General features: G+C 52.4%; 1 protein-coding gene across 1 annotated transcript in view; it reads right to left on the bottom strand.

The window, feature by feature from the left end:
• The window catches only part of HGFAC (HGF activator), a 116,522-nt gene that overhangs the window by 43,635 nt on the left and 51,109 nt on the right, over positions 1 to 21,778 (bottom strand). Inside the window, exon 4 of the mRNA XM_081303144.1 lies at positions 9,297 to 9,318. Coding sequence (XP_081159270.1) covers positions 9,297 to 9,318 — 22 coding nt within the window. The remainder of the gene's footprint in view (positions 1 to 9,296; positions 9,319 to 21,778) is intronic.

Here is a 21,778-nt window from a genome sequence, read left to right as displayed (position 1 = left end):
TCCATTTTAATTTGTCCTTGACCATGGATTATTGATGTATGGGTTTTTAACTTTCAAATGTATGGATATTTTTTGTTATCTTTTTGCGGGACAGGTGTCTACTTAATCACACTGCTATCAGAAGGAATGATCTGCCTGCTATAAGTATTTTTTTTTTTAAATTTGGCAAGTGTTCCACTTGTCTTTAATGTTCTCCATTGAGACTGAAGTTCCCTGTCTGCTCCTTGGCCTTTAGGTGCTCTGTGCTCTGTATCCCGAGCCCCTGCGTGTGCCCTGGGGCAGCCCCTCCTGCCTCCCACCTGTGCCAGGCCCTTGGCTCTCTGACTGTTCATTCACTCCGAATGATTCTGACAGTAATATTCCAATGCCACTTTTCTTTTTTCATATCTCCCTGTTATATCTTCTTTCATTTAATATCTTTAGTCTTCTTGTGTTGCTTTGTTGTAAGACTGGATTTCTGAGACTCTTTTTTGTTCTGTTTTGTTGGTAACAGGGATTGAACCAAGGGCGATTCACCACTGAGCTACATCCCCAGTCCTCTTGATTTTGAGAACAAGTCCTGCTGAGTTACTTAGGGCCTTGCTAATCACTTGCCATCCTCATGGATCAGCTCTGGAAGCGTGCGCCCCTACACCCAGAGCTCCTCTGACAACCTAACCCGCCTGTCTCTGTGCTCTCTTCCCATCTGCTGATCTTGTCATCCTCTCAGGCCCTGCCTTAGGCTCTCTTCTACACCCCCACCCCATGCTCTCTAGCAATTGTTTCCCATCCATTATTTTGGAAATGCACTAAAACAACCACAGTAACACTTTAATAGCCACGCCTACAGAGCTGTCCCGCATCAGGCATGTTTCCAAGCACCTGCATCTATTCATGCTTTCAATTCTCACAGATGGGTAGGATGGCTCCTATTGCCCCTGTGTTCCAGAGGCAGGCATTGAGGCATGTACCAGCAAACAGCAGAGCTGGGATTCGAACGCAGAGTCTTCTTATGCTCGTACCTGCCCCTCTCGGCTGTCTTCTGGTTTCCAGGCCTCTCCCACTTCTCTCCGCTCTCTCCGTGCTAGGAACGAGCCCAGGGCCTTATGCATACTAGAGAAGCGCTCTACCCTGAACCACACCCCAGGCTTCCCAGATGTATTACAGGTCTCAGACTCACCTTTTCTCACCATACAAGCACATCCCACATCACTGATAGTCTGATGACCCTCAACCTACACCTGCAGGCAGAGAATGACAGCCAGTCTCCAGCCACCACACAGAGTGACAAACATCTAAAACTGACAAGCCAGAGCAGAATCCTGGTGACTGCCCACATCCATCTCTCCCCACCTGATCCTAGTCCTTCTCATTTCTGCAAAGACGGAGACCCAGCAGCCCCCACCCTCTCACAGCATCTCCAAAATCCTGGGGCCCAACTGGGGACCCCTCCTGCTTGGCTCCAGTGGCCCATCTGAGCACAGACACACAGCCACTCTCGCCCAGGCTCCTGCCCACTGCCCTCCTGTCCCTCCCACCTCCACACTAGGCTAGGGCTGGCATGGAGCTGGCCGGCCTCACCATCCCCCTCACTCCTCTGCAGCCTGCACCACCTCCCACCACCCTCTGCCTCCGTCACCCGGGGTCTTCTGTGGCCTCTCATAGACTTGTTCCTGATGTGACAGTGCCCTTAAAGTAAGTCCTTGCAGAGTCTGGCCCACTGCTGGCTCTTCTCTCACTCCACATCCAGAGTCTACTGGGGGGTGACACGGGGCCTGAAGTCCACTCAGTCCATGCTGGGGTCAGGTGCTTACAGGGGTCGTTCATCTTGAAGAGATGGTTTGTTTAACAGGCAAACAAACCAAGTCAAATTTAGTATTTTCTCCTGGGGGACAGGACTCAAGATCCGCAGAAGGCAAAACAGTGAGTGGCTACATAGTGAAGATTATGGATATCCAACTACACAATTTTAGAAACCCATTTGTCCTACGCTCAACCGCGCGACCAGCACGCTAGCTTCATACTAGAGGTTCTAAGCATAGAAGTTAACTAGTGAGATCAAAATAAACACACATGAACTCAATTTACCTTCTTCTTTGGCCAGGTCTGAGACGGCTCTCCCTCTGGCTCCTACCTCGAGCCACCCGGTGGGGCATCGAGGTTTACACAAGACTAGCAGGAGAGAGAGAGAGAGCACGCCAGAGAATGGCCTTTTAATGGGGAACAAGAAATTCAGGGGAAAATTCCATCCAATGAAGGTCGAGGGGGACAGCATTCCAAGGTCAGGGTCAGTGACTGGTCTCAGGGTCAATGGTCAGCCACACCCCCACATGGATGGGCTCTCGCACCTAGAAAGGGTGGGGATTAGTGCTGACAAAGTTTAGCCGGACCGCCTCACACCCAGTCAGGGAGGTGCCCAATCGCGCAAGAACGGCTTCCCACACTACGCCAGTGGCTGCTGCAGCTTGTGATGACAATTCTGGTAAAAGCACCACACATAGATTCCAAAAGGGCTATACCTCAACCAGCTCACAGAAGCAGATGACGTCAGAGGCTGCCAGAGACTCGAAAACAGAATCCACAATCTGTAAGGAGATGCACAGGCCAGGAGTGACCCAAGCAATCTCGAGAGCTCCACACTAGGTAGCCAGATGCACCACAGAGTGACAGTGATTGTGAAAGAAGTCCTGACAATAGACAGACACACCAACCAAATGAATCAGGAAGGCCAGACACAGACCCACAGACAGATCACTTGATCAAGGTGCAGCTTCAAGTCAGTGGGGAAGGACCACCATCTTTCCAATAAAGGGAGCTGCTGAGCAACTGGATGCACATGAAAACGTGACCCTGCCCCTGCCTCCCACCACACACAGGAACCCACGTCAGGGGATCCAGAGCTCACGTGTGAACGGGGAAGCAGTAGTAGTTCTACCTTCGTGGTCTTGGGAAGGGCAAAGAATGCTGTAGAAAGGCCTAACAGCTCTGCTCAAAGGGATAACCATCAGTGGGTAATTTAGGAACTTCTGGTCATGGAAAGAACACTAAGATTTTAATAAAAGATAAGCCACAGAACAGCACCCCAATGTGAATTTAACCCAAATGCAGGGCTTATCTATCTACGTGAACTCAACACAAAAATCACTTTCAGAATTTATGTTTTTCAATTTTCTGTGAATCCCTAAGACAGACACTATGCAGGAAAACCAGCAAAAGCCTTGAATGGGGAACAGTCAATGGCAAGACATGTGGAAATTCACTAGTCCTCAGAGAACTGCAGACCTAAACCACATCTGAACAGCCACAGTGGGCACAGACAGTGCCAGCCTCAGGTGGAGCCCTCCCGGCACCCTGCTGCACCACACCACTCGGTGGCCCAGCTGACCACAGCAAAGATGCCAAAGATGCCCACCAAGACCTGTGCAGCTGGCAGCCTGACCACACAGAGCCACCAGGAGGCACGCACACAGTGAACACTGGTGCACTGAACAGGACATTGGCACAGGTGCCAAGCTTCTCTGACACATGAGCACACAGCCCATGAGCCCAGGGCCAAATAAGGGAAGCCACCCCCCAGAGCATGCAATGCAACATCGTTGTTGTTGTTGTTGTTTAAGTTAAAAAAATAGGCAAAACTAGGTCTGGTGCCAGCACTCAGGTCAGTGATCCCCTAAAGGAGTGGGGTCTCGGGGGGCCCTGTCTTTTGTTGGGGGCTGAAGCAGGTGTGCTCGTGACGGTGCGTGCAATTTGCAGTACATAAATTATTCTTCAGTAAAAAGTTTTCACTGCTTGAAGAAAAGTTCTAAAAAGAATGCATCTGGAGTGTCGGAACAAGGCAGCAGCATGAACAAGGGGAGAAGAAAGGCCTTTCTAAATTAGTGTCATTTACGTGAAGTGTAATTTGCATAATGACATAAATTAAGGGTTCTAATTAGACATTTGTTATCCCCGTTCCTTTCCAGCTGTTATCTACACTTGACATATTCAAATCGGCCAAGACTCAGTTCCAGAGGAACTGGAAAAACCCTAGGGCTGTCCCCCTGGGGGAGGTTCTGCACTGGGCACAGAGGCCCATTGCCCGAGTTAGTGGAGTGGAGAGCAAGGCGGGGACCTGTGCCTTCATTTTACCCCAGCACCTGGGAGACTGACCAACACAGAAGGAACTCTTGGGATAAGTGATGGACATGCAGGGGACAGAGATGCCCAGTTCAGCAGAGGCTGGCAGGGCAGCAGGTATCCTGGAGTCTGTGCCTCCTGTCCTGGCCCAGAGCTAGAAGCACTGAGAACCAGGCCGAGCCCAGGGACCTGAGCACCTCCTCTGACCACTCCAAGGTAGGTCCCCCAGAAGCCCTCTCCACCTCTAACACCAGGAACACTGGACCAGGACTCAACTTTTCTTATGCCTAAGCTTCATGAAAGAGAATTCAACTAATAAACCCTTGGAGAAGGGAGGGTACACACCTGCATCCAGGTGGGGTCTCTAGGGAGGATGGGGAATGAAGCCAGGAGGGGACTCCACAGTCACTCTAGTGCTGTAGAACCAAGTTCTGAAGCAATCCTGCCCAATGTGCAGGCATTACATATGGGAGGGAGGGAGAGATGTCCACATGGTCACTGGCTTTATTACTCTTAAAAGTCTGTTTGCCTGAAAAAAATGCTTTCATGATATAACTATACTAATAAAAACTCCCTCCAAAATCTTGCATAACTACAAAGAAATGAGACGCCAGGAGGCCTCCATGCTTCCCTGAGAAACCCCGTCTGACTTGAGCACACCGTCACATTGTCGATGGCCACAGCGTGCTGAGCCGTCCAGAAGTCCAGAAGCAACCATGAAGAACGTGATGCAGGGAGCCACACACAGGGCTCGGGTTGAAACAATGCTTTCACATGATGTGTTACAAATTCACATTCCATCTCTGCTATTTAGCAGACACTTTTTGAAAAGTGTGTAATTAGGCTCTCTGTTTTTTTAATGAGAAAAAAATGTGAATTCACTAAGTAATGCTATATACACAGCCATGGTGCTGCTCCCAAACTTTTTATATCTCCCTTTGTCTTTCATGATTTAACAGAATGTAGAGTCACTTGCCCAAAATATCAGTGACTATAATACTCTACTGTATGTTTCAAAGATGAACACAGCTTAATTCCCTCAAAGGCACTCCAGCACCAAGAGCCGTCCTCCACCACCAGCCATCTTTGAAGGTGCTGGGCCTGCCACCCCAGGGTGCTCCGCTGGCAGCAGGGACCTGCTGGGAGGACTTCCTCAGCCTTGGGGCTCAGAGGAAGGCACCCCTCGCAGATTCTGGAGCTCAGCCTGGGGCTGTGGCTTCCTGTGGAGCCCAAATCTTCAGCCCACAGCCCAGCATGGAACTCAGGCCAGCGTAGAGTGGGGCCGATCAGGTCACTCCAAGGACAACCAAGGGCCCCAAGGAGGCTGTCTGGGTATAGCAACACAAGTTAAGGGGAGACCTCCAAATCTCAAACCCCTAGCACAATGAGTCACTTCTAAAGCCAAAGCTAAACTGGAAACATAAAGCACTTGGAAAACAGCCTCGGCCCCAGGGAGGGCCAGGACGGAGCCGGGCTGTACTGTGGGACGGAGAAGGGGTGCCAGGCCTGGGGGGAGTGTGCATCCCCACACCTGTCCAGACCCTGACCCCCACTGCTCACAGGCACCTGACAGGAGTCACCAGGCTCAGACCTGGAGTGTGAGGCTCTCCACTCCCAGGAGAGGTGGCTCAGCCCCATCAGGTCTGCTCGGGAGTTTGGAGGAGAGCCCTGGCCGCGCCCGGAACACTAGGAGTAGGTGGGATGAAAACAGGACGGCATGCCCACCATCAACTTCTCCATTCCCACTAAGCTTCCATTTCAAAACCAAACCAAACAAGCCCTGTCACCACAGCCACAGCTGCCCAGGAGCCAGGAAGAGGGCCTGTCCTGACCGTCCAGGAAGACAAGAGCAAAAGCAGGGAAAGCCAAGGAAGAGTGGAAACAAAGGTTTCAACTGAGCCGCAGCAGCCACCTGGAGGAAGACAGGTGCCATGGCCAGGAGGGCCAGGGCAGCACCCCAGACTCCATCCAGCCAGAGGAGCTGCACCTGTGCTCATTTGAGGCTACCGCCCACCCGAGGTGCCTGGACGCTCTGGCTGACCACAGCACAGTCGTCCTCAAGCACAGCTCTCGTGCTGCCCCTGCACTTGGCACCATGGCCAGCCTTGACCTGCCTCATGGAGGCCACTATCTAGAGGGGGCTGCAGCCAATAGTGCTGGGAGGACAGCAGGGTGGGCTACAACTCAGAGCAAGCGGCAGATGGCGGGAGCAGGTTCTGGGGACAGGAAGAGCGGGGCAGTGGGAAGGGCAAGACCTTGGGTGTCTGAGGGGCCACTGGACACTTGCACCCCAGCAAGAAAAGGCAAAAGCCCTGGGGAGACTGCAGAGGTCGGTGGATGGACTGCCGGACAGGGAGGCAGACACAGAGGTCTGTGTGGAAGGGCTGAAGCACCGTGGCTGGGCAGAGCCCAGACCCAGGAACCAAGGCTGGGAGACTGTGGGGTTGCAGGCCTGGAGGGAAAGCAGAAGGCAAGCTCAGGCAACTGCACGGGTTAGACAAAGATGTCCCATGGACATGCCATGGTCCCCTGAAAGCCACTTCCATCTACTGAGCCCCGGCCCTCGAGGCAGACTGAGCTCCATGGCAATCCAGCGCTGTGTGCTAAAGCCCCAAATCAGAGAATCGGAAGGTTTTTCTTCGAATCAACAAAGGGCGGCCCTCCACCTCCTTCCCCATTTCTCTTCCTCTCTTCTTTACCTGCAGAGCCAAGTCCGGCCCAGAGCCTGGTGCTGCTAGGCCACTGCAGCCCCTGGCTGGCCCACACACCCGGCCCACAGTTTACATGTTCTTAACTTGAGACCTTCCTCTAGGTTGACCTCACCTTCTGTTTGGATAATTTCCCACAAGGCAGATCACTGGGAAGCCTTTGAATACTAGAAGGTTCTTCCTTCTCTGAGCCAGAATCTGCAGCAGTTTGCTCTGACCCCTCCTCTCCTGCCTCCCCAGGTGGTCTCTGGCCCCAGAGACAGCCCTTGAAGGCCCCTTTGCTGACAAGACTGCAGGAAAGGCCTTGTCCACCTCCTTAGACTCCTTGGAGCTGTGGAGCTGGGGGAGGGCCAAAGGAAGCACCACATGGGCCAGGGCCCAAGGGGGCAGACCTGAGTCCTCTCGCTGGTGTGGCCGGCACTCCATTAGTCACCACAGCCAGCGGTGAGGAGGCAGCAGCGCCCTGCCCTGCCCTGCCCTGCCCTGCCCTGCCCTGCCATGTGAGCAGGCCCTGTATGGCTGCTCCCAGCCCCTGCAGGCGTTTGGAACACATTTTTCCCACAGAAGCAGTATGATACTGCGGTTCCCAGGCCCCCTGCATGAGCTTCCAATCTACCACCGACGAGGACTGTAAAAATATCTCAGCGCTTCCTTCCACTGGCCCTCTCTGCAAGCCCTCTGTATGTATGCCTGTGGGGGCCTCTGGGACACCGCAGCAAGCCAGGCTGAGGTGGCACTGGGACAGGGCCTGAAGCCCAGCAGGTGGAGGAGGGTGAGGAGCACCAGGGCAGAGAGGGCAGAGGGCCTGGCTGCCTGCAGCACTCCTCAGGCCTGAGCCCCAGCAGTGTCCCCAGTATCTGTACCTCCATCAACTTCTTGCTCTGCCTTAGTGTCCCTACCTGGAACAATGGCAGGTAATAAGTCCTCGTGAAATTCACAGGTACTCTGAACCAGGCAACTTTGTTTACACTCTTACAATCAGAAAAGTAAGTGAAGGTGGGAAAGTATTATGAAGTAAAACATATGGCTGAGTACCACTGCTCTGAAGCCCCGGCATGGTCGCCCTCTGTCCTCCCTGGCCAGAGCCCACCAGGGGAATCACCAGCCAGGACACCACTTCCCCAGAGATGGCCTAGGGAGGGGGGGGACAGGGACGAGCAGCCAGGGGCTTCCCACGCTTGGAAAAGGAAGCTTGTAAAAGTTACAGCAAGATGCTGTAGCGAAACTCCCAGGGTTCTGTCCGTAGACAAAGAGGTGAACAAGCTTATTATGACTGAACTGGACATGCTCAGGAGCCTCTCTAGTTTATACATTCCCTGCAAACATGGGTGTCTTCTACGAGCAGAGCAGGGTGCAGCTGGAGGACCCAGGGCGGCCAGAGCCTAGCCACACAGCTGCCTCTTTTCTTGTATTAAGGAAGTTTCCCACCCCCAGCTTAAGGCTGATTAAATGACTCAGAGCACTGCACAGAACACAGGAAACACAACTCCTTTCATGAGCTCTGGGACCCCTCTGGTCTGGCTCCAGGTAGTAGCACGTTTGTAATTCAAGACACATTCATTCCGCACCTCCCACAGAGTGCCCCCAGCAGGCCTGGGCCACCAGCACCACACAGGGGCTGCCTCCGGTCTCACACTCTGCCCTCCAGCCCTCTCTAAGGCCCAGGAGTGAAGTAAGCCGTGGAAGGACAACCAGAAGTTTCCATAAAACTTCATGGAGCTCCTCTATAACTCACAGTCCTCACTCCCACACCTATCCCAGAGCTAGAGCTTGTGCTGTCATCATACGCAGTACAGAGGTGAAAATAAAGTGTGGGCACCTGTGGGGACATCAGCAGCTCACTCTCAAAGACCACAGAAGACAGCAGCAGAAGTGAGCATGAGGGTTTCTACAAGTACTATAGGAAGCCAGGGGGCTGGGGCAAAGCTCTCCAGGCAATTTTGGAGAGTTAAAAAAAAATCATTGAACTAAAATTACAAGGATTCTTTGGAGACATCTAAGTGAAACAAGACATTTCTGGCTATTTCCTTTTTGCATCTATCCCAGTGAAAAAATCCCACTTCAAGACAGAAAGCAAGTTTTCGATTCTTTACCCAGTTCTCAGTTCATCCACTAAACTTCTCCTTAGAAGGGCATTTACTGACTTGAGTCTCCGTCAAATTTCCAGAATTGCTCAAATTCAGCAAGCACTTTGAAATCCTAACTGGCTGGTTCAACAGCTGGTTGTATGGCCAGGAAGCAGCACAGCATGCTTCAACCTGTCATACAGGTATGCGATGCCGCACAGCCCAGGGCAGCCATCTGCCAGTCACTCCGGGAACACAGGCCACAGCCACCTGAAAGTGGCCCCCAGCAAGGACTGACAGCTTCCCACAGGCAGACAAGGAAGGGTAAAGAAAACATCTTTCTTAAGCGCATCAAATGGCAAATACATTTTTGAGATTTAAAATTTTCATTAAAAAATAAAAATACACATCAAAAATCGTGACTTACCACCATCAGACACAGTTGCAGACTGAAAGAAAAGAGAGAGAGACATGAGTTAATGAGGCCGCATGATAGCACTCAGGGAACAGCAATGCCTGCAGACTCGAAGACTCGGCTGGCTCCTGGAGGCCTGTCCCCAGAGGTGTGGAGACCAGCCCAACGGCCGGCTCCACCAGTCAAGCCTGGCTCCCACCTCCCCAGCCAGCTCCGCCCCAGCCAGACTCCAGCAGAGGGAAGTCGCCGTCATTTCCATTTGAAAAGAACAAATCCCAGCACGTCTGACATCACAGTCTGGGGAAAGGCCACAGTGACGACAATTTGCACTTGGGTGTGGAGCTCAGTGATTAACACACTCATGGAGGAGGCTCCACCAAGTGCCCACTGGCCTCCAGGTCCACTCTGTGCAGGGTGGGGCTTGCCTGCACTGTCCCCCTCCAAGCCCAGCAGGAGGACCAACTCCCTGTGGGACAGGTCCTGGCCAGAGGTGGTGGGACCCCCCAGGTGCTGGCTGGAAGGAGGTGTGTCCTGCCCCCCCCCCAGGGTGTGGGAGAGTGGCCACTGCATGCAGGAGGGAGAAGCCTCCAAGGAGAAGGGAGAGCTGTGAGGCTGGAGGCAAGGAGGACTACTTTAAAGGGACAGGAACAAGGACAGCTGGGCAGGAAAGTCAGCCCTCCAGGGTGCTGCAGGAAGGACAGACATTCAAATGACAAAAGCTGCCAGTCGTTCTCAGAGGAAAGGCGGCCAGGCAGGCAGGCGCATCTGAGGAGGCTGGTGCTCCAGAAGGCCCAACCCTCACCCAGAGAGTCCTGGCCCCTGACTGCACATGGCAGTGTCTACTTCCAGCTTTCCTCTTGTCAGACAGGACAGAGGAAGAGCACATGCCCAGTCAGTGAGCAGTGGGGCCACTGAGGGGTGGGTGGCCTGCTTCACAGGCACCCACATACATGTCTGAGAACCTACCCTGCCCCATGCCCACCATGGGCCACTCCTCACCACAGCATAACCCTGAATGACACCAGAAGCAAACAAACTGTGCCCATGGGGTGGAGAAGGAAATGTGTATTGCCACAACCAATTAGAAACACTGTCAACACTGGAAAGTAGACTTAGAATGTAACTTCCCAAATAAGGAGGTGGTTCACTTCCTGTCCCACTTGTGTTAAACCCAGGTTCTGCGAGTCTGGAAGGCTAAACAGAGAGGGCAAGGAAACATGCACACACACCCAGAATCAGAGGGCACTTGGGGGCCCAGGAGAGGCCAGGAACAAAGTGCTGACAGGCAATGGGCATGTGGTGTCCACCAGAGGTCCGGGAGGGGGACAGAGCTGTAGCACTGGCAAACAGTTGCATAACCTGCAGGAGGCATTCCAAGCAGTGCCACAGATAAAGGTGATGTTCCACAGGCACTTCTTATAAAGTAATCTATTTTTTTCAAATGGTTTTAGGTTTATAGAAAAAAAGAAAAAAAGACAATGCAGAGACAAACATGCTTGTTAATGGATTACTGCTCCTAAAAAGTCAGATTACCCCTGAGAGGTGAGGAGGACAGGAGCTGGGAGCAGTACAGAGGTGAGGGCGGGGGAAGCTGGGCATCAGACACACAGCCTGGGCAGAGATGCGGCTCCAGGCAGCAAGCAAGCACACGCACTCTGGCAGGAAAGCCCTCTGGGCCCATGGAAGTAGGCACCTGGGAGCCTGTGATGGAGAGTCAGTAGAGCAGCGGCAGAGCTCAGACACTGGAGAGACCTGTGAGGACTTAGATAACCATGAAACCACAGAGAGCAGCAGCCAACCAAAATGGGAAGCAAGGGGCAGATCTGAAGGGCAACCAGTCTCATGATAAAAGCTGCAGCTGCTGAAGCCCAAGTCAGGGGATCAGAAAACAGTGCTGGAAAGCCCAGGCTGGTGGCAGCAGAGGGTTGGGACCCAGAGAGAGGGGACAGAGCTTGTGTAGCAGAGCACAGGTGGCAACCAGTCACACCAAGTCAGAGCAGGAGGCCCAAGGCCAGGGAGGCTGCAGGAGGGAGCAGTAGCAGAGCTGGGTTCCAGGGAAGCCCAAGAGGACAGGCAGCCAGCCCTGGAGAGCCCTCAGGGAACACCAAGGATGCCACCAGAAGAGCTCAGGGGTCACTAAGCTTTGTTGGCAATTTACAGGAGACTGGAAGTCTCTGGGCCATTGCCTCTGCCTCCCATGAGGTGTTTCCTTCCCTCTCCCAGCCCGCGTAGACATTCCAAACGCACTTTTCAAGCCCGAACCTCCAAGGAGCCGTGGGCTGGTGGACACTCTGTTCTAGGGACTCGCCTGTGGGCAGTAAGAACTAGAGGTCACAGGTAATCCCCCACCCCGTGGCAGTCTTCCTCAGCACCCTGATTTCTGCACTCAGCACCTGAAGAAAGAGAGACAGGCTCTGCAGGAACTGCTCCTAAGGCACATGAACAGGCCAGAGGACCACTGGCGGGCGCTGGCCCTTTTCTCCTGGCTTCCTACTTCCCTGCTCACCACTCGATCCTGGCAGCTGGTTACATATCAACCAAGTGCTCATCTGGAAAATCAGTGGGGACACATTTCAATGTTACCTGGACAAGACCACTGTGCCCCCCAAGGTCACACACTTTCAGAGAAACAGGTGACAGCTTTTCCTGATGAGGTTGATTTGCAAAGAAATAATCACAATTATCATTAATCTAATTACCTTTGTTTCATGTCTAATATTTATTCTATTTATAAGAACACACCTGGAAGTGACAGGTTGTGCCTCACACAAACCAACAACCAAGTCCTTGCACGAGAAGTGCCAGAGTGGCCCTGAGGGGCTCCCAACGCCAGCACCTGCGGCCAGGACAGGAAAAGCAGCTAAGAAACATCTCAGGGGCTGCAATCTGAATGCAGGTAAGTGATGTGGGTGAATATTTAGTGCCCATGAGGGGCACAGGGCAGGCAGGAGGCACCTGAGATTCAGGGAGGAGACAGCACTGCGCAGGGAGCAAGTGCTGAGAGCAGGGTAGAACGGGGAAGAGGAGGCAGCATCCCCAAGCCACCCCTGTCACCAGCAACAACACGGCAAATGTTGACCAGATTACGCTTTCCCTGGGCCTAGCTGGCAGGGGACATAGTACAGAGTGGCAGAGATTCAGGGAGTCCCAGAGTTTCCAAAACACATTCAAAAGAATAAGTAGGACTTGCTGAAGTTCAACACAACTTCTTAAAATATGGATTCTGGAACACTTGTCTCTCGAGATGGTGGTGAGCACAGGTACCCGCATAGGGGGCACCGTCCCACCTGTGCTCAGCACAGGGGTTCTGGGGATTGAACCCAGGGCACTTAACCACTGAGCCACATCTACAGTCCTTTTTTATATTTTACTTAGAGACAGAATCTCACTGAGTTGCTTAGTTCCCTGCTAAATTGCTAAGGCTGGCTTTGAACTCACAATCCTCCTGCCTTGGCCTCCCAAGCCTCTGAGATTTTAAGTGTGTGTCACTGTGCGCGACTTTTTAACCCTTCACCATTTACAGTCAAAGTAATTCCTTGCTGGCTTCTGGGGGGGCCCTCTGAGGAGGGGCCTGCCTGTGCCTACAGCTGCTAGGAAGCACCCTTCCTGCCCTCTGAGCACCCACTCTGCACAGGGCCTGCTCCTGGCTCCCTGAGCACACAGTCTTCAGCTCCAACTACACTTCTCTAAGAACCATCCCATCAGTGTGAAGGGTCTTGAGCAGCATATCAAATAATCAAATAACAGAAGGAAAACACAAGGGACATCCCAGGGTCTGGGCTGTTTCTGGACCCTGTTTCCAAGCTGCACATCTGTGTGTACATCAGGGTACGTGACTCCCATCATAGGTGGCGTCCAAGGACTCTGATGGCCACTGCAGGGAAGGACCCAACCCTCTCTGTAGTTTGCATCTCCCCTACCTCAGCATGGAGCACCCTGGCCTGGCAAGCTTGCCACCCAGACTCAGCTCCACTGATGTCCCCTGGAAAGCGTTCCTTATTACCCTCTAGCCACGCCTGGTTACCTGGGGAAGTCCCCACCACTAAAATGACGACTGTCCCCACAGAGCAGTTCTGGTGTTGCTTAGCGGTGGTATCCAGGAAGGGCCACTCCACAGACCTCACAGGAGCCTGGACAGAGGGCTGCACCGTGTGGCTGACCTGGTACCAGGACACTTGGAGTTTTCAGCCCACAATGCAGTCACCACCCGCTCTCTTCCTGTTCTCACCCCACACTTGCATGTGGCGCGCGCACACACACACACACACACACAACTTCTCTTTTAATAAGCAAGCAAAGACACAACTGGAGAACAGGTTGGTAAGGAAGAAGTGGGAGGAGGCACATGTCCAGGCTCAAGCCTGAAAGTTCACAATAAGAGCTCTGTCACCCCTAGGTTTTCTAGTGTTGGGAATAAGAAGCCGTGCTGTATTTTGTCGAATGCTTTTTCTGCATCTGTTGAGATGATCATATGATTCTTATCTTTAAGTCTATTGATGTGATGAATTACATTTATTCAATTCCTTATGTTGAACAACCTTGCATCCTTGGGATGAACCATACTTGCTTGTGGTGAACGAACTTTTTGATATGTTTTTGTATGCAATTTGCCAGAATTTTATTGAGAATTTTTGCATCTGTGTTCATTAGAGATATTGATCTGAAGTTTTCTTTCTTTGATGTGTCTTTGCCTGGTTTTGGTATCAGGGTGATACTGGCCTCATAGAATGAGTTTGGAAGTGCTCCCTCTTTTTCTATTTCAAGAAATAATTTGAAGAGTATAGGTATTAGTTCTTCTTTAAAGGTCTTATAGAACTCAGGTGTGTACCCATTGGGTTCTGGGCTTTTCTTAGTTGGTAGGCTTCTGATGGAGTCTTCTATTTCATTGCTTGAAATTGATCTGTTTAAATTGTGTGTATCCTCCTGATTCAATCTGGCCAAATCATATGACTCTAGAAATTTGTTGATGTCTTTGATCTGTTTTATTGGAGCACAAGTTTTCAAAATAATTTCTAATTATCTTCTATATTTCTGTAGTGTCTGTTGTGTTATTTCCTTTTTCATCACATATGTTAGAAATTTGAGTTTTCTCTTCTTTGTTAGCATGGCTAAGGGTTTGTCAGTTTTTGTGATGGACAATATTTCCCTACGTACATGTATGAAGACCTGAATGGTGTAAATATACTTTGGATACAACCAGAGATATGAAAAATTGTGCTCTATATGTGTAATATGAATTGTGATGCATTCTGCTGTCATATATAACAAATTAGAATAAAAAGATAAAATAAAGAAAGAAAGAACTCTGTGATCCCAGAGACACCAACTTCTGTTTAGGGCCACCCAGTGACAAACGTTAGCATGAGACAGAGGTGTGAAGGTGGAGTCTGCACTGCAGTGGCCAGTGTGGCCTGGCCACCATGGCAGTCAGTGGAGGGAAAAGCGTGTGTGTGCGCACGCGCGCACACATCCCCCATAGCATTCACCCTTCAAGAAGATCAGAAGAAACTAAATCACGGCAAACCCCACAATGACAGCATCTTTCTAAGAACATGATATCAAATATTCCTCTCTTGCCCTTGGTGAAGCCTCAGCTAATTCACTGTGAAACTTTTAAAAATCCAAAGGACACTGACATGGTGACACGTGCCACAAGAAGGCTTGGTATTCAGTGTAACATTTTGGCTTTGAAGTGCTGTTCACTCGACAACAATTCTTAGCTGAAACAAAGAATGCACAGTCCTTTGACCTGACAGGCTGACAAAGATGAGAATCAGCAGAGGGAGGGGAGGAGAACTGCAGCAGGGCCTCAGGACATTTGCACGAGGTCCCAGCACAAGGCTGCACTCCCACAGCAGAGCTGTGGAGACTAGACACCTACAGCGTCTGTGCAGGAAGCAGCCCTTTTGTGCAAATGGCATTCCTTGCCCTTGCTGGTGCCTGTGGTTTGAGGCTGCGCCCCTGAGGGTAAGGTCCAGGCCCAGGCCCAGGATCCAGCACCTATGCCAACCTTCCAAGACAGTTAGGCGGGAGTTGAGTCTCCCTCCCATTAAGCAGTCCTCTGACCCCTTCCCAGCAACTCTAGCTGGGTCCAGGATTGAGCCAGTGTTCTGGAGGTTGTGAGGTACAGGTCAAGGGTGGCCTCCACGCACAGAGATGGGCAGTATGTGAGGAACCCAAGGGGGAAAGCTTCCCTCACACACAAAGTGCCTTGAGCACCAGCGAGCTCCACACAGGGCCTTCTTGAGACTCTAGGCACAAACGGCCAACACTGGAGCCCAGCAGGGGCAGTCCCACCAATGGGAGCTGGGGAGGCAGGGAAGGCGGCCGTTGAGAAGCGTGGTCTCCGGGTGCAAGATGGGCACTCAGAGTGTGGGTGAGGCTGGCGCGAAGCGCTGAGAAAGTGTAAATGTGGGGTAGATTTTGAAGGTCAAACCCACAGTCTGCTGACAGGGACTGTTAGAGTTTGGGCCAATGCCAAAGGACCAGCTCTGCCCTCTTCAGAGATGGGGGAGGAATCAAACTGAAGTCCAGACACGAGTCCAGACTCTGGGATGTCCAAGTGGAGATGGACAGGTCTAGGGTCCAGGGCAAGGGTGCCCACTGCAGAAGCTGAGGAGGAGCAGTGACAGGTGACCTGGTTTCAGGGTCAACAGAGACCAGAGTCAAACTGTTCTGACAACAGACAGGTAGAGTTGGGGCAACAGATGCATGGGGGGCTGCACCCCCCAGGCAAGGACACAGACACTGGGGCCAACTACACCCTCAGTCCCGGTGCTCTGGCCTCAGCTCAGCACTGTCAGTCCCACAGCTCTAGGCCACAGCAGCCGCAGCAGGACAGTACGTGGGAGAGGCAGTGGTGACCAAGCCATGGGCTGAAGAAGAGATATTCAGTCAAATGCAAAAAGACCTCGCGACAGGCCCCTGAAGGGCCCCTGCCCCGCTCCTCTCACGTCCCACCAGGGGCACGACACCATTCCACGCCACCCAGCCACGGCTGCCAGCCTCAGCCCCTCATGCAGACATCTGAAAAGCCCACTTCTCTAGGCCACCTTCCTTCCACCTTCCTTACTACCTTTTCACTTCCCCAGGCTCCAGCACGACCCACCCCTTCCAATGCCAGCCATCCACCTTCCCTAGGCCTCAAAGCCCGCTTTCTGTGTGGTGAGCATGGCCATGGCTGCCCCAGGGGACTCAGCAGCCCCATCTCCAGGTGGAGCCCTGGCATGGCTACCTCCACAGTCCTGTCCACCTGCCTGAGGAGACAAGACTCCAAGACACCGCCTAGAAAAGAACAGTCGGCTTCTCTTCCACAACATGACCCCTTTCTATTTTCACACTATTACAAAACCCAATGCATATAGGGGGAAAAACTCTTTGGACCCTAGAAAGTTCTTTTCCTGACACTCTAGCCACTCCAAGGTACCTCCCCAAGCCGACAAAGGTCAAGACACTCCAATATTATACCTGATATGCCTCAAACACCGAGACAGCCTTGAAAACCAACCTCTACCCAGCATCCAATACTGCGGGGCTTGTACTTCATGAGTGAGGAGAAGGACAATTTGGGGCACTAACAAACCAGGCCTAGGACCACCCACCCACCACCAGTCCCGGGTGAGAGCAGAGGAGGACAGGCTGGGAGCTCCCCCGGGGCTGTGCCTGCCTCAGCCCACTCAACGCTGGGCCTGGAGCTCTACCACTCCTGGACAGCTGGCCACAGTGGGAGGACTGCTGGGAAGGTTCAGTGCAGGCGAAATCGGGGGCTTTCTTGTGACAATTCAGATTTCTCTTGGGCCATGGGTATTAATGTCCCCTCCAGCAGTCCTTTGCAGAGGCCAGGACTGGCAGCTAATCATGATGGCTCCCTCTCTTCTAAAGGGGCATGTATGTCTTCAATCTACACAAGGTGGGAAGCCGCGGCCAGTGAGTCTGACCAGCAGACCTGGCCCCAGCTTCAAAGATGAGCCCCCTGAGGCAAGGAGGGAGGAGAAACTCACCTAGGACCACAGAACAGCCATCAGGAGCTGCTTTCAACAGTCCCTTCCACCTTACTTCCCTGCACCTGTGGTCGCTCAAGAACCAAAGAGCCAGTGCAGTGGATGACCTGGCCCCTTCCCTACCACCAGGTCAGGCAGGCAGAGCCACATCAGCCACCCGGGAAAGCAACACAGCAGGGAGCCACTGTCTGCTGCTTAAACCTGGACCTTAGCAGCCAGATTTTTACACGCTCACATGAACAACTAGCTCATTTGCTGGTTTAAGCATTTGCGAAAATTTTAAAAGGCAGTCCAGATCATTTACATAGGCAAATACAAAGGCAGATTTTCAGTGGCTATTTTTTTAACTAGAAATAAATAACAAAATTGTATAAAACTTGCCTTAATGTAGTATTGAAACGAAAGTTCTACCTACATTTGTAGAAACAGCTCACTGGTTAGCTGGTCCAGTAAGGATGGTCAACTCCAAACCTCATTTTCTCACCCAGTGTGAAAGGGAACTCACCCACCTCCTGCCCAAGGACCAGTCTGGAAGGCAGCTTGACTGGTACAGGGCAGTCAGAGCCCACAGGAGCCCATGTACTGTCACCAGCTGACCCACACCCTGCCCGGTGGACCCACTCCCCGCCTACAGGGAAGGGGCCAGTTCATTTCCCTACACCCGACACCCACATGGGTCACTTTTGAACTAGGAGTTTCTCTTTTGTATCTCTGCAGAAGACCTGAATCAGATGTTAGGAGAAAATATCAAGATTAAGCAATTCCCAAAAAAGGAATTTAAAATTGGTACCCAGTGTTGGTGAAAACCTTCTACACATGAATTTTTTTTAAAAAAATTCTTTAATTTTTTTTGTAGTTGTAGATGGCAGAATGCCTCTTTATTTTATTTGTTTATTTTTATGTGGCGCTAAGGGTCAAACCCAGTACCTCACACATGCTAGGCAAACACTCTACCACTGAGCCACATCCCAGCCCTATATGAAATTACTCTTCTTACTTTTTTATTTGCTCTCAAGCCTTATAAAACACTTTATACCACATTCAACTTCATAAGCGCATATGCTAGTAAGGAATATACGGCATGCAGCACTCAACGCCTTAAAAACGTAAGCTACAAAGTAGTAACTTAAAGAGTATGATGACTTTCATGTATTTATTTAGGAATTTAACATTTCAACAAAATTAATTCGCTCACATCTTTCAAATCTGTTAGAGGGAAAGAGACAACACTGACACTCTGCTGGCTGATAGAGCACTGGTAGCTGGGCTCCAGGGCTTGAGGCTGGACCCCACTGAGCACCTAGCTCTGGCCAGGGACCTACAGCCCTGCGTGAACTCCACAGTGCTCTCTCCAAGCTCCACAATGCAGACATGAGAAAAGCAGTTGCAAATTTGTACTTAAAGTCACTTGGAAATTCCACAGCTGCTGTTCACAAAACAGGCTGAAATAAAACAGAACCAGGATGCCAAGCTTTCTTACCACAATCCTGTTTAAATGGCAAGAAACAGCTGGAAAATCTTACCTGCTGGTCAGTAGAAATGTCTGCTTCATGTGACAACCCCTTTTCCAAATTCATTGCAAGACAAGAAAACTTCCGCAGCGAGTCAGGCACCCAGATCTAAAATACACCCCTGGACACGGCAGCATGCCTGTGCATGTCAGTAAAGTTCAGACGTCTCTGCTGAAGTTCCATGTGCTCCCTCCGTAACCCATGGCAACGGGACACGGAGGAAGCTGTGGTCTGCAAGGACTCAGACGCTATCTCAATTGTCTCATGCATAGAAAAAAGGCCGTTTATATAAATCACGCTGTGAGATCATTTTTAAAGTATTTCCTCTACCAAATCAGAAGAATAGCACTTTGGCCGATAGGGGTATTTTCTCAGTCAGCACAACAGCTGCAGAGAATTTGCTTTTTAGCGGTGCGGCTTGCAACCTTAATTACCATCGCCGCCAATTCTATTATGAGCCTGTTCCATGTGCACCCGCTTCCTCAGTGGCGGCCAATGGAACCCAGCACATTCCTGAGAACCTCCACGCCACCTAGAGCAGCCAGCTGCACTGTCCGCCTCCCACACATCTCAACAACTAAGAGCTGTGATGGACCCTGGCTTGAAGAAGGAAGGAGTACAGAAAGAGCACTGCTTCTAGCACCTGGGTGTCCTGCAAATCCCTTTTCTCCCGGGACTCCAGGGGAGGTGCTTGCGCCAAGGGCCTCCTTACTGCCAACACCTCTCCACGCAGGGCCTGAGGGTCTGGCCGGGACAGGCTCTAGCAATCCCCCAAACCCAGACTGTTCCGTGGTGCACCCTGAGGAGTGGCAAGGCAGTGCCACTAGCCTATGGGCTGGGACAGGGCCTTGAATTTAGGTCAGGCTACCAGCCAGGTGCACCCTGCACCTACCTCACCACACCTGAGCTTTGCCATGAGAGAAAAGCTCAATCCCAGCACGAACATTTAGGGAGCCGAATCCACATCACGGTGCGCACCATTCCATGCAGAAACCTGCAGCAGCTGCCTGCCAGGGTGACCATCACAGACCCGAAGAGGCGTCAGCTCAAACCGCCCCTGACAGACAGCTCTCCAGGAGAGCTGCAGAGACAGGGGAGCAGCACTCACTGAGCACAGGAGGAGAGGGGAGAGGGGCTCACAGAGGACAGACCAGGAGCCAGCTTCCACAGCCAGTGTTCCCCTCTGCCAGACCCCATGTGGCCACGGGGCAGAAATGGCCCAAATGGTTCACCTCTCCCTCTGCAAAGCTGCTCCCTTCTTATAGGGGGCGCCACCTCTGCTGTCACCAGCCCACCAGCTGGAGTGGCCTGGAGCTCTCTTCCCTGGCAGGGCCTCACAGGTAAGCACCAGGAGCCAGAGGGCCTGTGTCACACACAGCAGTCAGGTGGCGAAAGCCTCTGCCACACACAGGTCCCAGGCCCTTGGACAATGTCACCTCCCTGCCCACAGGCAGCCTCAAGTTGTGAAAGCCAGTTCATACTGTAAACCCCCCACACTGCGGCCCACCCCGACAGGAGGCCCAAGGCTGGGATATCCCCTGCTGAATCCATGCACAAGGGCCTCTGGCCAAGCCTGAGGGGTTTGGCGGGCTCCTGTCAGATCCTCCCCTTCCATGAGCCCCTGCAGCTCCCTGCCCAGTGCACACAGGAGCATACAAACACGCCTGCACACACGTACACACACACAGATAAAGCAAGCTGGGGGTCTGCAATGGCAATGGTTGGTCCTCATGGGGGTCAGCTGGACCTGCGACCAGTCCCAGGCGTCTCCCTCTCTGATTTCTGAGAGGCCATAGAGTTCTGGAGGAGATAGGGGCCTGTAGGCCAGAGCAGATGACAGCAGCATCCTGACCCCACAGGCCCACCAGCCCCTGGTGACAGCCACCAGTGACCAACACCCACCCAGGCCAGAGCAGCAAGTGTGCACAGGAAGACCTTCAGCAAGGGCCTCAGGAGCAAGCCTCCCAGAGGATCACTTGAGTGATAAACTTAACTCATTTCAATCATGTCAGACAGAAGAACCTGTGTCCCAGCAGGTTTGACCAAGGGCTAAAAAGCAAGAAATGTGATTCAGTCTTTGCCCTCAGACAGCCTGGGTCCCTCAGGATTAAGTCCCTCTCCTTTCCTCCCCAGCTGCCCTAGGAGACTACCCTCCCCCTCCTCTTCTGGGTGAGGACAGTCTTAGGAGAGAGGGAGGTGACACCCGCAGCCCCAAGCCATCCTGCTTATTTAGATCAGCAGCCTGCTGGAAACCAAGCCCAGGAGCAGCTGATAGCAGACAGCCTGACTCCCTCCTGCCCCAATGTGGGGATGGTGTGTTTCTCTGGGTTGGCTACAGACCCTGAGCCCCGGGAGCCCCGAACAGCCCCGCACAGACCCAAACCAAGTGTGGTTCCGGCACAGAACCCTAGGAGGTGGTGGCGATGGGCCTCGACAAGACGGGGAGAGGTTCACAGAAAGCGGGCCAGGCACCAGCCAGAAAGCATGAGTCATTCTCACCCTCGGCTCAGCCTGCTGCCTCCTACACAGCTACCTGGAGGCCAAGGAGTAAAAGCCGCCATATGGCAGACCCAGCCAGCACGCGTGGGCCCAGCACCCGCCCCTCCCCGAGCACCTAGAACACACGCGCAGCAGAGGAAGCACTCACTAGCACCCAGATGGCTAGAGGCTGTTTATGCCCATGCCTTCCCCCAGGCAGGGACTGTCCTGGGCAGGGAAATCCAGTGCAGGCTCTAGGGAATGAGGGGGTAGGAAAAGCTCTGAGCCAAGGGTGAAGCCAAAACCACAGGGAGGGGGGAAGTGACAGCATCACAGGTGGGAAGGGGTGAGCAGCAGAAGTGAGAAGCCACAAGAAGTGTCCAGGGCCAGCAGGAGGCCTGGCCAGCCAAAAGTTCTGGTGAAGACAAGGGGTCCTGTGAGCACGGGGCCTCTAGGCCTGCCAAGGAGCACCTCCTGGATTCTGGACACCTTGTAGTGTTCCCCT

This window comes from Spermophilus citellus (genome assembly GCF_964194105.1).
Source record: "Spermophilus citellus genome assembly, chromosome: 8".
Classification (NCBI taxonomy): Eukaryota; Metazoa; Chordata; class Mammalia; order Rodentia; family Sciuridae; genus Spermophilus; species Spermophilus citellus.
The sequence above is the reverse complement of the archived record's forward strand: the minus strand, read 5'-3'. Positions and strand labels throughout refer to the sequence as shown.